This window comes from Zootermopsis nevadensis, unplaced genomic scaffold (assembly GCF_977971745.1).
Source record: "Zootermopsis nevadensis isolate Lab colony 2312 unplaced genomic scaffold, Znev_1.0 Znev_ptg000016l, whole genome shotgun sequence".
Classification (NCBI taxonomy): Eukaryota; Metazoa; Arthropoda; class Insecta; order Blattodea; family Termopsidae; genus Zootermopsis; species Zootermopsis nevadensis.
The window spans coordinates 2,116,483-2,134,191 of NW_028259148.1; the positions used below are offsets into that span (position 1 = coordinate 2,116,483).

At 37.6% G+C, this 17,709-nt stretch overlaps 1 protein-coding gene across 5 annotated transcripts in view; it reads right to left on the minus strand.

Annotated features, from left to right (window-relative positions):
* Ten-a (Teneurin-a transmembrane protein) overlaps positions 1-17,709 on the minus strand; it is a 582,153-nt gene that overhangs the window by 215,378 nt on the left and 349,066 nt on the right. For all 5 annotated transcript variants that reach the window (XM_087349368.1, XM_087349369.1, XM_087349367.1 and 2 more), the window contains one exon: positions 9,750-9,977. In XM_087349368.1, coding sequence (XP_087205494.1) covers positions 9,750-9,977 — 228 coding nt within the window. The remainder of the gene's footprint in view (positions 1-9,749; positions 9,978-17,709) is intronic.

Consider the following 17,709-nt stretch of genomic DNA (forward strand, 5'->3'; position numbering starts at 1 on the left):
CCCCCCACCCCAGTCTCTGTTAATTGTATATATAATGACACATGGACCAATGGAAAATTTCGTCCAATTCGGCAAAAATTCGATGAAAACTATAGGAACATTATTTGGAATCAGGTGTTTTGGGAGCTTATCTAAAAATCTGAAGAACACAAGCTCTAGGCGTATGGCCAATTCTGTGTTTTAAAAAATGAGATAAAAACTACGATACAAATTAAAATCATATTTTTGTTCTAAGCAAAGAGTAAATTATATCGTATTAGGCAGATCCCCGCCTGATCTTTTACTCGTATTATTCTACGTTTGTCTCATTCGCAATTATTCAGAGTGAAGATTAGCTTAAGGGTGTGAGCCTATCACATCTCATAATGAAATAAAATGCTCAGACACTGTAAACACCCCGTTAATGAAAGCGTTCCATAACAAAAATTAAAATGGCCTTTGTACGCTTTCGAGAAGGGGTTCATAAGATACAATACTATGTAATCCTCTCTTATAATACCTGTAAAACATTTCAAAACAGGTCACCGCCTATAGTCCAGGAATTAATATCAATAAATTTAATGGAAACGTGCTCTCAAAATTAAAATACGCGTATATTCCAAACGCATTCTTTTCAAAATACGATTTCAGGTTCTCACGGCGTCAAATAATCAAAATATTTGCCGAAGTTTCAGAGGTGCTTGTTGTATCCATCATCAGGGCGTATAAATCGATTCAACTCGCGGGCCCCGTGTCGGCGGATCCCGGTTTGCTAATCACTTCCACACAGGGCGTTCCCCTTAACCGCGGTGCGGTTGCACGTATCCTAGGGTTGCAGCTGCGGTTTGTGTCCCGATGATGACGATGTTCTCCCATCCGGGTTCTGTTTGTAAACGTCACATGTTACAACAACGCCTATAGTAACATTACGTGTCATATAAGGCACCAAACAGCCAGCGACTGAACGTCTCTGACGGCCGTGTTGGAGTCACACATCCCATGTCTCAGTTTTGTTCAGCGTACGTCGTTTCACAGAATAACAAGCACTGAAGGGAACTTTTATGACAGAGTATTATTATAAAATCTCATCCTCCTAATTAGGTAAGGAACTCCGAGTATCAGAGTCCGTCTTGAGGAGTCGACAGCCACTCAGCTAATCACAAATTTTTTTGTGGAACCCTAAGGTTCGTTACTTTGTTTACAAGACATCGCTAACCGCGTAAGACGACTACGTAATATCTGGTCAGCAGTTGATTGATTACGTCAGTCATTTTAAACTCAGTTTAAAGTAAGAACCGAACTGCTTCGAGGTCCAACACATGCGTGAGGGAACACATAACCGCTTAATTTACCAATTTCTAGCTTAAGTTTAATACGTATTAATCGTTCCACGAGTACACGCAAGTACAAATGTTAATTTCAACTAAACGTATTACCACTTTCAAATATAAATCAACGGCACGAGTTTGAACCCTGAAATTTATCGAAGCTGGGACATCTTCAGAGAAGACCACACGCGGTACACGAGTTTTAAATGTCTAAACTACATTGAAATTACAACCATTGAATTCTTATTTCCACTTTAGTCTCTACTCTTCCAAGATATGGTTGACAGACACAACGAGAAATGCTACCATAAGTCAGTTTTTCCTTATTAAATTTAATTACGACATGAAGATGGCTGTCTTCTGGGTTCTTATACCGAGTCTGTGTTAGTTTACCGACGTTTCAGAGGTGCTCGCTGCCTCATCGTCGCAATGATAGAGGCAGCAAGCACTGAAACGTCAGTAAATTTCTATCAGAATCACCATAACAAACCAGAAGACAGCCATCCTTGGACGCACCTCCATGAAGCCTGAAATCTCACAAACTAGATCTTACCAACATAAATAAAAGCTGTTGTTCGAAACTGCGAACCCGTCTCAAATGCAACAAAATATTTACAGATGAAAGTACATACACGCTACGTTAAAATCGAACCCCGGTCTCGAATACGAGATGTGTACATGTTAAGTACCATTCCATTTGTGTTGTAACCTGCTATTAAATAATTTAATAAACTATGCGGAGTTCGCAGCGTGAGAGAGAAGTTTCAAAACATTCCACATCTCCCAGACCACAGATACCGAACTTCGGCGCGGTTGAATGAGAAATAATTCTGAGTGCATTCCACCAAATTAGTAAATGGAGCTGAACAAGGAATTTGCGATCAAAAGAAAGAGTAGTTGAGTAGCCACTTGGGAATGTTTGTGATTTCATTCCAAAGTTAAATGAATCGTACGTACGTACGTTTAAGGCTTCGTGATGTGTATATATGCGTTCCTTCTAACACAAAACGAGTCTCTGTCAATGGGATAAGAATTACTCAGATGGGCAGAATTCATGTTCGACTAAAACCCATAAATTCGTGTAAGATGTCACCCGGACACGTTTTATTTCGTGGACCGAAATCACAGCATCAAGTAACGGGTGTTCAAAATGTTCCTATACTGTAGAAAATCCCGCCACGGTGGTCTAGCGGTTAGAACGCTGGCCTTGTAATCCTGGGGTCTCGGGTTCGATTCCCGGCGGTGCCCGAATTTATAACTTGTGTTGGGCAAGGCCGTGGTCTAGGCAACACGGAGTTTTCCTCCGTGGCATCCCAACAATTACTCCATTCACACACAGAAGAAGGCAATGGCAAACCACTTCTGGATCATCTGCCAAGAACGTATATGAACAGGTCCCAGTCCGAGAAAAGGATGGAAGGATCCTGTTCATATGGACCTGTCGTCAGACAGAACACTAAATAATAATAAAAACTGTAGAAAACACCCTAGAACACGTTCCAATGGAAATGTTCTTTCCTTTAGACACAACACAACTTTACATTAAACATTATGCCAACACTAAAAAACGTTCATGAATTAGACAAAAAAATTCCTATTAATTACAAATACATTAAATGTAATCATCTCTTACCGTTATTTTATATCTCACGATCATGATTTTAGCTATCAATTCGCTCACGTGATCAAGAAACGTTATTTTTAAAGAATTCCAAAGTTTCAGGAGTTTGCGCACACTAAAGTCGGTCCATTTCCACCGTTCCCCTATCCATCTGCAATCACGTGCCCCCCCCTTCCTCCCCCAACTCCTCAAGTAGCCCAGCTCTTAATCTAATCTACTTCAATAAGACGAGGCAATGGACCGGAGCGGACAATAGATTTTATGATGAAAACTAATGACGTCACTAAGCCATTTGTGTTTTAATCAGCCCGGGATTCAGAATTCTACAATACAATAACATAGCAGGGGTAATAAAAGAGACAGACAGACAACACAATAAGCATAAGAGATTAAAGGTATATTCAAAGGGCGAGATTCTTGTTAAGGGCTTCAGCATCCTTAAAGGCTTTGTTCGGTTTTTAATTTCTTTGATTGAATTTCGTGAGCACGCTTACAATATTAAATTAATGTGAGAATAATAGCCAGGTTTATGACCCGTCGAATTTTACGGGAATAAACCTTCTTTTGTGCTGAACAGCAAGAACGTTTATTTCAGATCGCACCTAATTTATAAAAAATTCTTTATAAATTAATTAAATGACAAAACATCTTCCCGGCGACTGAAGCCGAATTTCGACCAAACACATAAACAAAACAGATCGCCTGACTCATACCTCCACCCCCTCCCCTCCCACCATACGCATACTCCGCCAGACTTCACCGTAGGGGCCACTCTATCTTCGTTTGAAGTTTATGCTATCAGAGTCGCCACCGTCAGAAATTGGTTTCAATATTTTTCCCATCGCCAATTATGACAGACAATGGCTACTGTCCTTGGAACAGGTGGTTTGTAACAATTCTATTACGAAGCTCTGCCGACGTTTCGAAAATTCGTAATCATGTTGGTAACATCAATTTGCTCGTAATCATTTTTCGGGTGAGAGAAATACGTAAAGTTATATTCTTTATCCCACACGTTTGAAGCAGTCATCTGAAATAAATGTTTCATGACTAAACATTTACAGTTCACATCTCAAAAGTGATGGAATTATTTATTATTTAGTGTTCTGTCTGACGCCAGGTCCATATGAACAGGATCCTTCCATCCTTTTCTCGGACTGGGACCTGTTCATATACGTTCTTGGGAGATGATCCAGAAGTGGTTTGCCATTGCCTTCTTCTGTGTGTGAATGGAGTAATTGTTGGGATGCCACGGAGGAAAACTCCGTGTTACATATAGAAAATATTACACAGAATTGAGATTTTATGTTCTCACGGCGGGCAAAATTGCAATTTGCCGGATTTGTAACGCTCTGCGGACCTATCGGTAAAAATCGACGTTTCGAGGAAACATTCATTTTCCGTAAAATGAATGAAGATTTCCCCATTTGAGCTAAAAATTATTGTTAAAAAGCAGCTTTTTAATCCGACATAAAATTTAATGTGTTTCATTCGAAAACCACATTAAATTAAAACTGTCAATCCAATTAGTTTATAATGGAAGTTATGTTCAAATAACCGCTATATGCTGCAAGTAATATTGACTGTCTGTCTGTGGCTGGTTTACGTCGTTTTAGTACGGATAAATATTAAAACTAACAAAACTTCACCGATGTAAGGACATCATTTGAAAACGTAAATAAAGTATTTAAGTATTTAATGTAGGAATTAATATGTCACGTGGGTGTAATCTGTGCCTGATCGTAAGTCGCTGACAGCAGAAAGATACAGGGAGTTGTGAAGTGTTATGTCCTCAGAACCTCACGATTGTAATCTGCAGTACCAAAAATTATGTTCAGAAGCGAATCGAATTTGGGAGATAAATGAATCACCTGATTTAATCAGTAACTGTACATTTTGTATTTATGTGTTTCGTAAAGATTCTCACTGTAAACAGCGATTATTTTCTTAATCAGCGTTAACCAGTTGATCTGTGTAATGGTGAAATGTCGTGTTTTCTTTGCGGTACGGACTGAATTCTTAAATATTATTTACATAGCTTCGGCTTCGAATGGTTAATTTATGGTGAATGTAAAGTCTTACTCAGTAACTTCAATAATTCCAAGGTTATCAGAAGTCGCGAGTTCTTCTCACAATATTTTACGTATATTTCTTGAAGTGGTAATGAACAGAAAAAATGTATTCCCGATGTTACGATGTTCAGGTTCCATCTTCTGGCACGTGATCTCTGTTTATTCAAAAGAAAGTTGTCAGTCAGATAGCAGGCAGAGAAAGTGTTCTTTGTGAAGAATAAAGTAGACAGGTCGCTTCAAATGCGGCTTACGTCGAATTATGTTTCTTTTCTAATACTTCAGCCAACACGATTAAGGAAAAAAGGAAGTATGTTTCAGAAAAGGAAAAAAAAAAAAAACAGGCCAACTGTTTACATTCGCCATATTTTTTTCAGTGCTGCCAACATCTCTTTTTAGTTATGCTATAAATCTCTTTGGGTTACTTTTTATTATTCGTACTTCACATAAAAGGATTTGCATTTATAAATATAATGGCGTCACGTGCTTAAAGCAAGGGAGCACAGGTACGGAGTAAGTATTTCGCTGAAACCAATTTATTAGGTTCTGGAAAGATGGTTCAAAGCTGAAATCTCTACTAATATCTCTAAACGTTTCTGACATGAAAGCGATGTTTGAACAATACCGAGAACTCTCATTCCAGGCATGCTTAATGCCTTAAGCGGATTTCGAATTTGAATGAGGAAACCTTCGTAATCTACTCTTGAGGAAATAGAATGAAAAAGGGACTGACCATGTTCTATTAGGAGTAATGTCATCATTGTACGTCGCCTGTCGAAGAAATCACGCCTCGGTGTGTTAACACACGGCAAAGGAAACCTAACAGGATAAAAATTACCACAATGCAAATTATAAAGCCTCTCAAATTAACTTAAAGCAGGAAAGTAAGCTTCTGAACATAATAAAGAAGTTTAAATTTACGAGTCTACATATTATCACGACCCAGAACAACTACAACAGTGGGAAACTCACAAAACCAGCCCTGAAGAAGGGCACGTTATATTTCTCCGAAACGCTAGCGTCCAACGGCAAGGCGTCATCAAACGTCACATTTATAAATTTATCTCGAAGTAAAATATCACCTTCCAATACACTACAAACCAAAGGATAAAATGAGATTTTCGTGCACATAACATGTACCATAGATACAGTGAACCAAAAAATATTTATGTGAGGCTTGAGTTTTCACGAAGGTTTAGGACGTCGATGTTGTCCTCCAGATTCTGAGGCCTCAAGACTCGAAGGCAGATGCCAACGTATCGGAAATGGTCAGAAAACTATCCACTACCAAATTTAGTCCTGAAGACAGAGGCACATTTTCCCTCCGAAACGCCTGCATATACCTACCAATCGACGCAGCGTAACAACAACCCAGAAGACCGAAATGGACAGGCATCTCAGTTTTTGAAATGAAGGAAGACCACGCAGGAAGACGGCAGGCAACAGCGAAACCCACATCTTTGGTTGCCAAGAGCTCTGTTATTGCTGCAGAGTTGAAATTCGTGTTGCTAGGAAGAACCGCGTATATTGTCTCTCCGCCCAAAGTCATAAAGATTAAAGTGACGGCTCCGTGTTATAACTCTCTCTCGCCAGCCCCGGTCAGTCCGTCTTCGGACCAATAACCCACGAGTTAATAAGTTAATAGAGAACAATAAACCGGCTCATGTGTTGGTTAAGAGGCTTTTGCCCTCCAGCAGGGGTGCCATCCCCCTCTGCACAGAAAGTAAGGAGGTATTCCGAACGGAGGAAAAATACGACCGACTGCAGGAACTTGGAATGTCGCTCGGGTAAACGCCACATGAAGCATTCTAGACCAGTGGTATTCAACCTTTTTCGTTCGCGTACCCCCAGATATAATTTATCTTTAACTTTGTACCCCCAAAGTTGTTGGTGTATAATTCAAGTTATACGTAGTATATAATCTACATCTAAAATAAATTAAATAAATTACATCACTGATTATTCAGTGTTTATCATAATTTCTTTTTTAAAATTTCACGTACCCCCTAAGATGTCTTCGCGTACCCCCAGATATAATTTCTCTTCAACTTTGTACCCCCAAAGTTGTTGGTGTACAATTCAAGTTATACATAGTATATAATCTACATCTAAAATATATTAAATAAATTACATTACTGATTATTCAGTGTTTATCATAATTTCTTTTTTAAAATTTCACGTACCCCCTAAGATGTCTTCGCGTACCCCCAGATATAATTTCTCTTCAACTTTGTACCCCCAAAGTTGTTGGTGTATAATTTAAGTTATACATAGTATATAATCTACATCTAAAATAAATTAAATAAATTACATTACTGATTATTCAGTGTTTATCATAATTTCTTTTTTAAAATTTCACGTACCCCCTAAGATGTCTTCGCGTACCCCCAGATATAATTTCTCTTCAACTTTGTACCCCCAAAGTTGTTGGTGTATAATTTAAGTTATACATAGTATATAATCTACATCTAAAATAAATTAAATAAATTACCAAACTGATCATTCATTGTTTATCATAAAATATATATATTTTTTAAAAAATTTCACGTGCCCCCTAAGATGTCTTCGCGTACCCCAGGTTGAATACCACTGTTCTAAACATTTAACGATTTTAAACTTGTAATTATGAAGAATAAGAAGTACACTGCATGATTTTGGTGTCTGCTTGTAGACCTCCTCAGATAATTCAACGTCATCCCACGAAACACAGACTTCTGTCGCTACTGCTTTCACAATCACCCTGACGATAAAAACAGTAAGGTCGTCTGAAACGTCAGTCAGAATCTACCAGACTACACTCATGAAACTTTAACATCCAAAATCTGACACTAACACGTGGCAAAGCAGCTAATTTTGCTTAAGATTGTGCTTAGCGCGTTAATGAAAGAAGTTTCGCTGTGTCCAATGACGTATTTCGACTTTCGAGAGACCTATGTAGATATAGTAGAGTCCTGTTCCATCCCCCCAATTCCTATAATAGTAAACTGGATGAACTTTGGATTAGATTAACAGTCTCAAGCAAAGGGGAGAAGGAAAGAAGTCTGGTTTATCTCAGACTCTTAACAACTAAATTCTGCCCTTCTCTTCCCCTCCTCTAACCTTCCGAAGTTCAATTAACGAACGAAGAGGGGTTAATAACACTGCAGAACGGACTTGCAATATAAAGTATAATAAAACCTGCTCCATTATCGACACTCACGACTGTAATTCTTTATTCCACTAACAACTTTTAATGGCGACTGTGCAGTTATTAGAGGCGTGGTTCTGAACCTTACGGCAGACACGATTCATATGACAGAAGAACGTAATATTGCCAAGTATCTTACAGATAAGATTGTATTTGACGGGTGTGGGTGAACTTCGAGACAAACCACGACAAAGGATTAGGAAATTGACGACGAAACATGGTTCTGAAACGGCGAATAAGCGACAGGCTTCTGGAAAAAACTTAAAACGACAGGGCGTCGACTGGCAGAAGGAAGTCGATCATGGCGACTCTTAGCGTCGAGACGCCGACGCAGCATTCAAGATTAAGGTAACAGCAGCGTCTGGACGCTATACAAAAATTATGAAGAAATCAACACTAAGACGCCAAACGTCACCGATAGTGTTCAAGATTCAGCATAAAACGTCCGAGGACACAATTTAATATTGGAAAACCGTCGCGGACTCAGAATTATAAAATTCGTCGTGAGCTCGAGCATGGCCAGATTATGCTTCCCCCCCCCCCCCCCCCCCCGTGTCTTATCATCTGTTCTACCCAGCCCAGTCTCGGCAATTTATTGACGTACACGTCAGGGTAAAATCAGTGATTAAACTCGTGTAATATACAAAAAAAAATACGGTGTAATTCCCATTAATTCTTCCTTGTTTAATACTGAATAAAAGCATAACGCAAAAACTGAAGATCAGAATGCAAATAACACAACAGTAACAGAAGGCCTTGAAAATAACAGCTGAAAATGGGGTTAAAACACGCGTCAAACGACCAAACTCCTGCCACGCCACTGATCACAAACAAATACTAACTGTAGAAACGTATACGTGTCGCAAGATATCTTCGAGCTTCGTCGACAAATACAAAATATCCCAAAAAGATTCATACAGACAAGTTTAATATTCAGTATTATAACGTGAATACATCATTTTGGGACACCCTATACCAGCCAGACTACCAGAAGGGCGACAGTGCATGAGGCGTCTTGGTTCCCTTTGTCCCTTCCATGCACTCTTTTTCCCTCTTGCTGTGATGTAGCTCAGGCTCGCAGATATTTTACGTCAAGTATAACTACGTTACGTAAAAGGAGAGTGGCCTAGAAATACAGCAATTCATCAAATAATCGATTAACGCTTTTCAATATGCGATTAACCAATATGATGGGTAAATATCGAAATTAAACAAAAATATCGACTTCGTCTCGGGATCTGTTTAAATTTTAAACACGACTTTTAAACTTTAAAAGTCGTAATAACAGCAAATAATCACAGATCGGTTTCAAAACACGTAAATATTGAGGCATAGAAGCGGATGACACCGTGAACAATACACCGATTCGATATAATTCTAATCAACTTACTAAGTAACTCGTATTTAGGATGTGTTACTTAGGTATTCCGAATAAATCATCTATAAAAGTTATGTACCTTAAAGTGTAAATATTTGCTATGAATGTTGGGTTTTGGGGGATTTTATGACAAAGGGACTTACTGGACAGTAGGGCGATTTGGAGAACAGCGGCGAATTTCTCCTACCTTGAGACAGGAACACGCAACTGTTGGCTCCGGTAGTACCTGCCGGTCGGCCATAATCCGGATCTTCCAAGTTGTCAGCATCCCCAGGGCCAGAGCTCAGGCTGTAGTTGACTGAGCCCCCTGATCTGCCCCTTAGGGTCGCGTGCCCCTGTAGGGGGTGATGAAGAGACGGCCCCCTCGGGGGTACCTCCGGAGGTGCAGGTTCGGGCGGAGAATCGTCAGCTAAGTCTGCAGGACAAAACAAAATATTTTGGAATTTTGAACTGACTTAACGATTCAACAGGACGAAGGAAAATATATTCCATTCGCAGTTAAAGGTTCGAATTGGTTTCGAGTTCTTCTGTCATCAAAAAATGTTATTTTTGTTCCTTTAAGTTTACATCATTTATTAAAACAAAGTGTTGCTTAATTTTGTACAACTTGAAACGTGTTAAATTAATCGCGTGTGAATGAATACTGAAAAAGCTACTAGAATATATGTGATTAAAAAATGGCACTGGCTTAATCTACTTCAAATGACATCAAAATAATTACTCCACATGGTTAATTCACGTTTCATCAACTTCTGAGTGCTAAAATTCATTGTGGACATTCCTATGGATATATTTCTAATCTCGCCGTTTTCGAAAAAAAAAATATATATATATATACACAAAATGCATGATTACAAGTGGAACGTAAATTAAGAATCGAGCTCTAAGCTTAGTATAAGGCGTCTCTTCAACGAATTCCTAAAATCTTCGTGATAAAACTTTTGATCCGGTGACCACATCCGGCCCAAGACAACTTTTAACCACGCCAACGAAATTATCTCTGTTAATTCGTTATTATCCGCTAAAAGCTAATTTATTTTCACTGCTCTGACGCATAAGAAAAAAATCGAGATTTCTATCTCGTCTGCGGCTTTACGTACAAGTGCCACACTTGATATCGACTTTAAAATCCTACCACGAAATTTAAGTTTTCCGGGTAAAAATTATCGAAATATTAAAATATTTATACACATATTAAGTATTATAGTTTTGATGCGTCATGTTTGTGTTTAAAATTCACATATATATTTATTATTCAAGTCATATACACAAACTTTTAAATTATTGATGTTAAAATTTAAAATTTAAAATTGATATTCTGCGCCATTCATCGTTATCTCGATGTAGAAGTATTAAAGCGCAACATTGTAACATCGAGATAACGATGAATGGCGCAGAATATCAATTTTAAATTTTAAATTTTAACATCAATAATTTAAAAGTTTGTGTATATGACTTGAATAATAAATATATATGTGGACATATTAAGTAATTTATCAAAGTGAACTAAGGATTGTTTCAGGCATTCTTAACATAACACTAATTCTAGGTTATCTATAATTAAAACTAAGGAATGTTCATATAAATTAAACTACACTTCTTGTAACATTCTTCAAGAAATGTTCTGCAGTCCGCTAAAATAGGAAGTATTTTGAATAAGAACATAAGCAATAGAACAAAGCTGCACTAAGATGGATTAAAAAAATTTCCTCAACCAGTCCAAAACGTCATCTATTCTACGTTAAAATCAGACGCAACCAAACACTAGCAGGCTTCCTAAATGTAACAGAATGATGCAATATTTCTGTACCTTTAATCAGCAAAGAGGTGAAATCGGATCTAGACTAGAGTGTACCTTTTCTTGTGTTTAATATATCCAGCTAAATTCTCTAAAATTTCTACCAATGCAGGCAAATTCCAGATAAATAACAATCATTCTGCGACAAAGAAAATTAATCTCACATAGCATTACATCAACAAGTCGTCGTTCATACTTACCAACCCAGAAATTGGGCCATGTGAGACCTGTGAGGAGGGGGAACCACTTTTAAAACCTGAAGCCTGGCAAATTAATATTTAATGCGATCTTCTACAATATCGAGTATTTCGTCATAAATTTTAAGACACTACATTTAAAATCTGGACGAGGTATGAAACATAATCTACACTGATACCAAATAAATTCGATGTTTAGAGCGATTAAAAAAAACAATGACACACTTTAAATTTTAAGAAACTGCCAAATCAATAAACTCCAAAGACGGTAGTGAAATGTTATTTCCTACATTATGAATCGTCCATAAATTTAATGTTACATATTAATTGTAAGTCTTTATTAAAATAAGTTTAAAATGAAGATTTCTGTCTTCTGGGTTGTTGCGCTGTGTAGTCTGGTCGATGTTTACCAACGTTTCGGAGGTCATACTGCCTCCGTCATCAGGGCGATGAGTATGAAGATTTCTGTCTTCTGGGTTGTTGCGCTGTGTAGTCTGGTCGATGTTAGCCAACGTTTCAAAGGTCATACTGCCTCCGTCATCAGGGCGATGAGTATGAAGATTTCTGTCTTCTGGGTTATTGCGCTGTGTAGTCTGGTCGATGTTTACCAACGTTTCGGAGGTCATACTGCCTCCATCATCAGGGCGATGAAGATTTCTGTCTTCTGGGTTGTTGCGCTGTGTAGTCTGGTCGATGTTTACCAACGTTTTGGAGGTCATACTGCCTCTGTCATCAGGGTGATGAAGATTTCTGTCTTCTGGGTTGTTGCTCTATGTAGTCTGGTCGATGTTAACCAACGTTTCGGAGGTCATACTGCCTCCGTCATCAGAGTATGAAGATTTCTGTCTTCTGGGTTGTTGCGCTGTGTAGTCTGGTCGATGTTAACTAACATTTCGGAGGTCATACTGCCTCCGTCATAAGGGCGATGAAGGTTTCTGTCTTCTGGGTTGTTGCGCTGTGGAGACTGGTCGATGTTAACCAACGTTTCAGAGGTCATACTGCCTCCGTCATCAGGGCGATGACCTTTGAAACGTTGGTTAACATCGACCAGACTACACAGCGCAACAACCCAGAAGACGGAAATCTTCATCGCCCTGATGACGGAGGCAGTATGACCTCTGAAACGTTGGTTAACATCGACCAGACTACACAGCGCAACAACCCAGAAGACAGAAATCTTCATCGCCCTGATGATGGAGGCAGTATGACCTCCGAAACGTTGGTAAACATCGACCAGACTACACAGCGCAACAACCCAGAAGACAGAAATCTTCATACTCTGATGACGGAGGCAGTATGACCTCTGAAACCTTTGGCAAACATCGACCAGACTACACAGCGCAACAACCCAGAAGACAGAAATCTTCATACTCATCGCTGTGAAAACCTCAAATCATACAAGTTTAATGAATTGAAGATGAAATAAATTCTGTTAACGAAGCATGTATGGACCACATCCTACGACGAATCCACGCGAAGAGACAGGTACGTCACCTAGTTACTTAAGATACGCCTAAGTGTTCATTACAAGTGTGACATGCTATTACATAGATTCAAGTATCCTTTGTCGGTTTAGGCTGATTGCGCTGAGGAGCAGATGTTGTTAGGGGGGGGAGGCGTTCTCTTAATGTTCCAATATCTCCCCAAACCGAACTCAACAGTCTGAGCAACGAATCTTGTTTACACCCACAATGTGTCAACTCAAGGAAAGTTTCATCGAAACCAACTCAGAACAACAAGATTAGACTTAATCCTATTTTATACTTAATTACTTAATCCAAGAGCAATGTTGCTATTGGTGTTAAGGCAGAGATGGGAAACGAGGAGTGGGGAGACGGTGTATAAGCTAATTCAATTACCGAACTTACAATATTACTGAACGTGCAAGTAACGCCGCCACACGACGAGTTAGATAACTAATGTCTCGCTAAACTACCCCCAAATGTTTTACTTGAAACTTATTACCGGCGCTGTCGCCGTGGCGGATTCTGTCAAATGCACTCACAACGGCTGAGATTACGAGAAACAAAACTTGGAATAATTCGAGGTTTCGGCTTAGGGCGACCGAACTATTTATCCCCGTGAAATTTTCATGCTACGGACGACGTAAGTCTGAAGACGGTAATACAGGTAATTCAGTATTAAATAATAGTTTTGTGGAAGACACACAAAGCTTGAAAACGTAATAAAATAAATGTTTAACGAAACATTTTATTAATAAAGTTTCAAGATAGAAACCGACAATTTTCACAATAATTTTAAGTACTTCCATGGAGTACAGCCCTTCTTGAAACGCTGATAGTCGCTCAGATAGTCAAAAAAAATCCCTGTCTTTTATGTAACCTGATTGTTCATTACCGTGTTAACAACTCGCCTATGGTCATTTCAGAGACACTTGAATCCAAATCACAACCTCACATCTATTTCTTTGAGATCTCTTTTAATATTATCTCCAAATACAATACATTGGCCGGAAAGCGCTGAAGGAAAACGACCTCTTGAAAGACATAGATATAGATGAACAGATAATATTAAAATGGGTCTTAAGAGAATTATATGGGATGATGTGGGCGTGTCGCCTGGCCTATGACACGCACAATTTTTAAGCTGCTCTGAGCATGAAGTTGGTCAGTTGGAATATATTGTTACAAAACACGAAATATTTGTTTTCCAATATCTTTGCTGAAAATAAAAAAATAAAAAATAATGATCCAGTAGCCCATGTTCTGACTCTCTTATACTGAAAACGTAATCACCTGGTTTTACTGTTGACTATGAAATGCCCCTCACATTTGAATTAAACTCACACTCGATGAAACAAAACTGAAAAGTCGTATCGATTCGAGAACAGACGCACAAACTCACTGGAGAGAACATATAATAAAACTCTGCATCAATCAGATTAAATTCGAAATACGACGGTAATAATGCTCAGAATTGGATTCTGATACGTATAAAAGACGCTGAAGTTATGAGACTTCCATTTCATACTTACGAAATATGTTATACTTTCTCTAATTTTTCTGTTCATTATTAACTTATATCTGTATACATTCAAAAAAAAAATGAAAAAAATGAAATACGCCAATACAGAGAAGCAATTTAGAAACTCGAAGAAATCATACAATTTCGTAGGACGTAATATATAAAATAAATTTTATAGGAATATTCATCATTTTCGACTGGAACAGACTTGTTGCGTAGCGACAATTGATAAAACAAATCCGTACACAGTAAATAACATCAAAACCAAACCTAATGACATAATATTCATACACAGATAACAAATAGTTTTAGAAACCGTATTAACAAAGTACATTTATAATTCCTGAGACTAACTTTATATAGTTTATTCAAAAGTTTCACACAAATCTAATCGAAAAAAATACTCCGAAATTAAGTAAATAATTTGAAAGACAACATATTATCAACTCCACTCCAAATTCGATCTACTCATTACTTCCCTCGTAAATGAATTTTTGTTAAAGTTGCTTCCAAATATCTGAACCCTATGACATTTTAGAGTGATATTATTTACCTGCATTAAACACGAAACTAATTTTAAATATAATAATAACAATAATAATTGGCCAACATCCAGGGCGAACTCAGAATCAGGGAACTTCAGAAAACCGTCATTTTAGGATCTTCATACATCATTACAAAGAGGCTGTCATAATATATGTAGTCATCCCTCACAACAAAACTATATAATACATGTCATAGAAATTAAAAACAAAATGTATTTCGGAAATAGCTACTGCACTATTTGCCTCAGGGGCAAGGTTTGTCTCGGGTATACAGAAGTAAATACTCTGTAAAATGGTGAACAGATGGAATAATAATAATTATATATTAATAAGTGGACAGTCTTGTGAACCTTAGCGTTCCGAGAAGCTCGTCTCAAAATATTAAAAAAAATATAGTCCGTACCTAAACGAAAACACGACATTTCTTCATAACAAAGATAATTTTGTTAATGTCGTAGTGAAATAATCTTCTGTTCGCATTGAGAAACATACTAAACCCATACGAGTTACTGATTATAAAAACAGGTGGTATGAACAGTTACCATCTGGCTTTAAATGGTTAATGTAAAATATCATTAGAATCCTTCCTTGGGGGACAGGTCCGACGTGGCGAGCGTCGGCCGAGTGTTCCTATGATCCAGACGACGACGTCAGGAAAGTCTTGGCGTCTCCAGATGGCTGGCAGGTAGAAGGCAAAATGTAACCCGCAATGGGTGGACGTGACTGGGCAGCTAAAGAGAGGAAGACGTTTCTCGGGGCAGGTGACCTAAAGACTTTACTCAGCTCGTTTCGCGTAGCAACTAGACTTGTCCGTCACTCAACGCAGCAGAGGGGGACTTTCACGACGAAGCCGGACAGAACGACGAGCCTAATTGTTAAGGTAAGGCTGAGGAAATTGTATTAAAACTTGCTGTCGGTAAATTAGTAAGATAAATTCGTACATACGTAAATGCGCACGCACAATGATATATAGACATCAAAATACGCGTGTATCTTCTTCGAAAAATGTATCTGGGATGTTACGCTGTGTAGTCTGGTAGATAATGACCAACGTTTCAAAGGACCTTACTGTCTAAATCAGTGGTCTTCAACCGGGGGTACGCGAAGACATCTCAGGGGGTACGTGAAATTTAAAAAAAACACATTATTTTATGATAAACACTGAATAATCAGTAATGTAATTTATTTAATTGATTTTAGATGTAGATTATATACTACGTATAACTTGAATTATACACCAACAATTTTGGGGGTACAAAGTTGAAGAGAAATTATATCTGGGGGTACGCGAAGACATCTTAGGGGGTACGTGAAATTTAAAAAAAAATTATTTTATGATAAACACTGAATAACCAGTAATGTAATTTATTTAATTGATTTTAGATGTAGATTATATACTACGTATAACTTGAATTATACACCAACAATTTTGGGGGTACAAAGTTGAAGAGAAATTATATCTGGGGGTACGCGAAGACATCTTAGGGGGTACGTGAAATTTAAAAAAAAAAAATTTTATGATAAACACTGAATAATCAGTAATGTAATTTATTTAATTTATTTTAGATGTAGATTATATACTACGTATAACTTGAATTATACACCAACAATTTTGGGGGTACAAAGTTGAAGAGAAATTATATCTGGGGGTATGCGAAGACATCTTAGGGGGCACGTGAAATTTAAAAAAAAAATTATTTTATAATAAAAACTGAATAATCAGTAATGTAATTTATTTAATTTATTTTAGATGTAGATTATATACTACGTATAACTTGAATTATAGATCAACAGCTTTGGGGGTACAAAGTTGAAAAGAAATTATATCTGGGGGTACGCGAACAACAAAAGGTTGAATACCACTGGTCTAAATCACCCATAGTATGGCAGATACTAACAAAAGTATCTAGAAAGCCATTTGCTATTTACAATATCTCCTCTACTCTTTTAATTGTATTCTCGCCTTGTGGTTTCGTAGTTGAATTTAAAAGTTCAAGGCCTAAAAATTCACGTCATTTTTCTTGGTTGAGGATACTGTAAACAGACTCACTACAGATGAACACAACCTATAAATCGTGCACATTTATGCTTCACACATTCTGAAATGTAGCAAAATAATTTCACTGAATAATAAATTGGAAAATGCAGTAAAGGTAGAGCGAACTCAAATAACGACAGAATTAGCGCATGTTTTCATATGTGTCCGTTAATTTATTGGTAAATCGATTCGTTAGTTCAATGTCATAACGATACGTAGTTAATATATAAATGACAGGGTGTTCCAGAATGAAGTAGTCTCAAACACTGATAAACACTTTGCAAAGGAACCAAATTTTGTTTCACAGCATTTCGTCCACTATCACCTGATGAAAGCTTATGTCAACAGCTGATAATAAAATCATCAATAGTAAATGGGTAGGTATTTGAGAGTTGTTTTCCTGAAAGGGGGAGGGGTGTTTATTTCATGAAACACACTTTAAATTTGTGTGTTAGCTCAAATTGCTTAATAATTAATAACTAGCACACACAATAAATTAAAACTAACAATGAAGTACACAAAAAAAAAACTTCATTCGATAATTGGGTATCGATTATAGGTACCATAGCTGATATTTTCTTAAT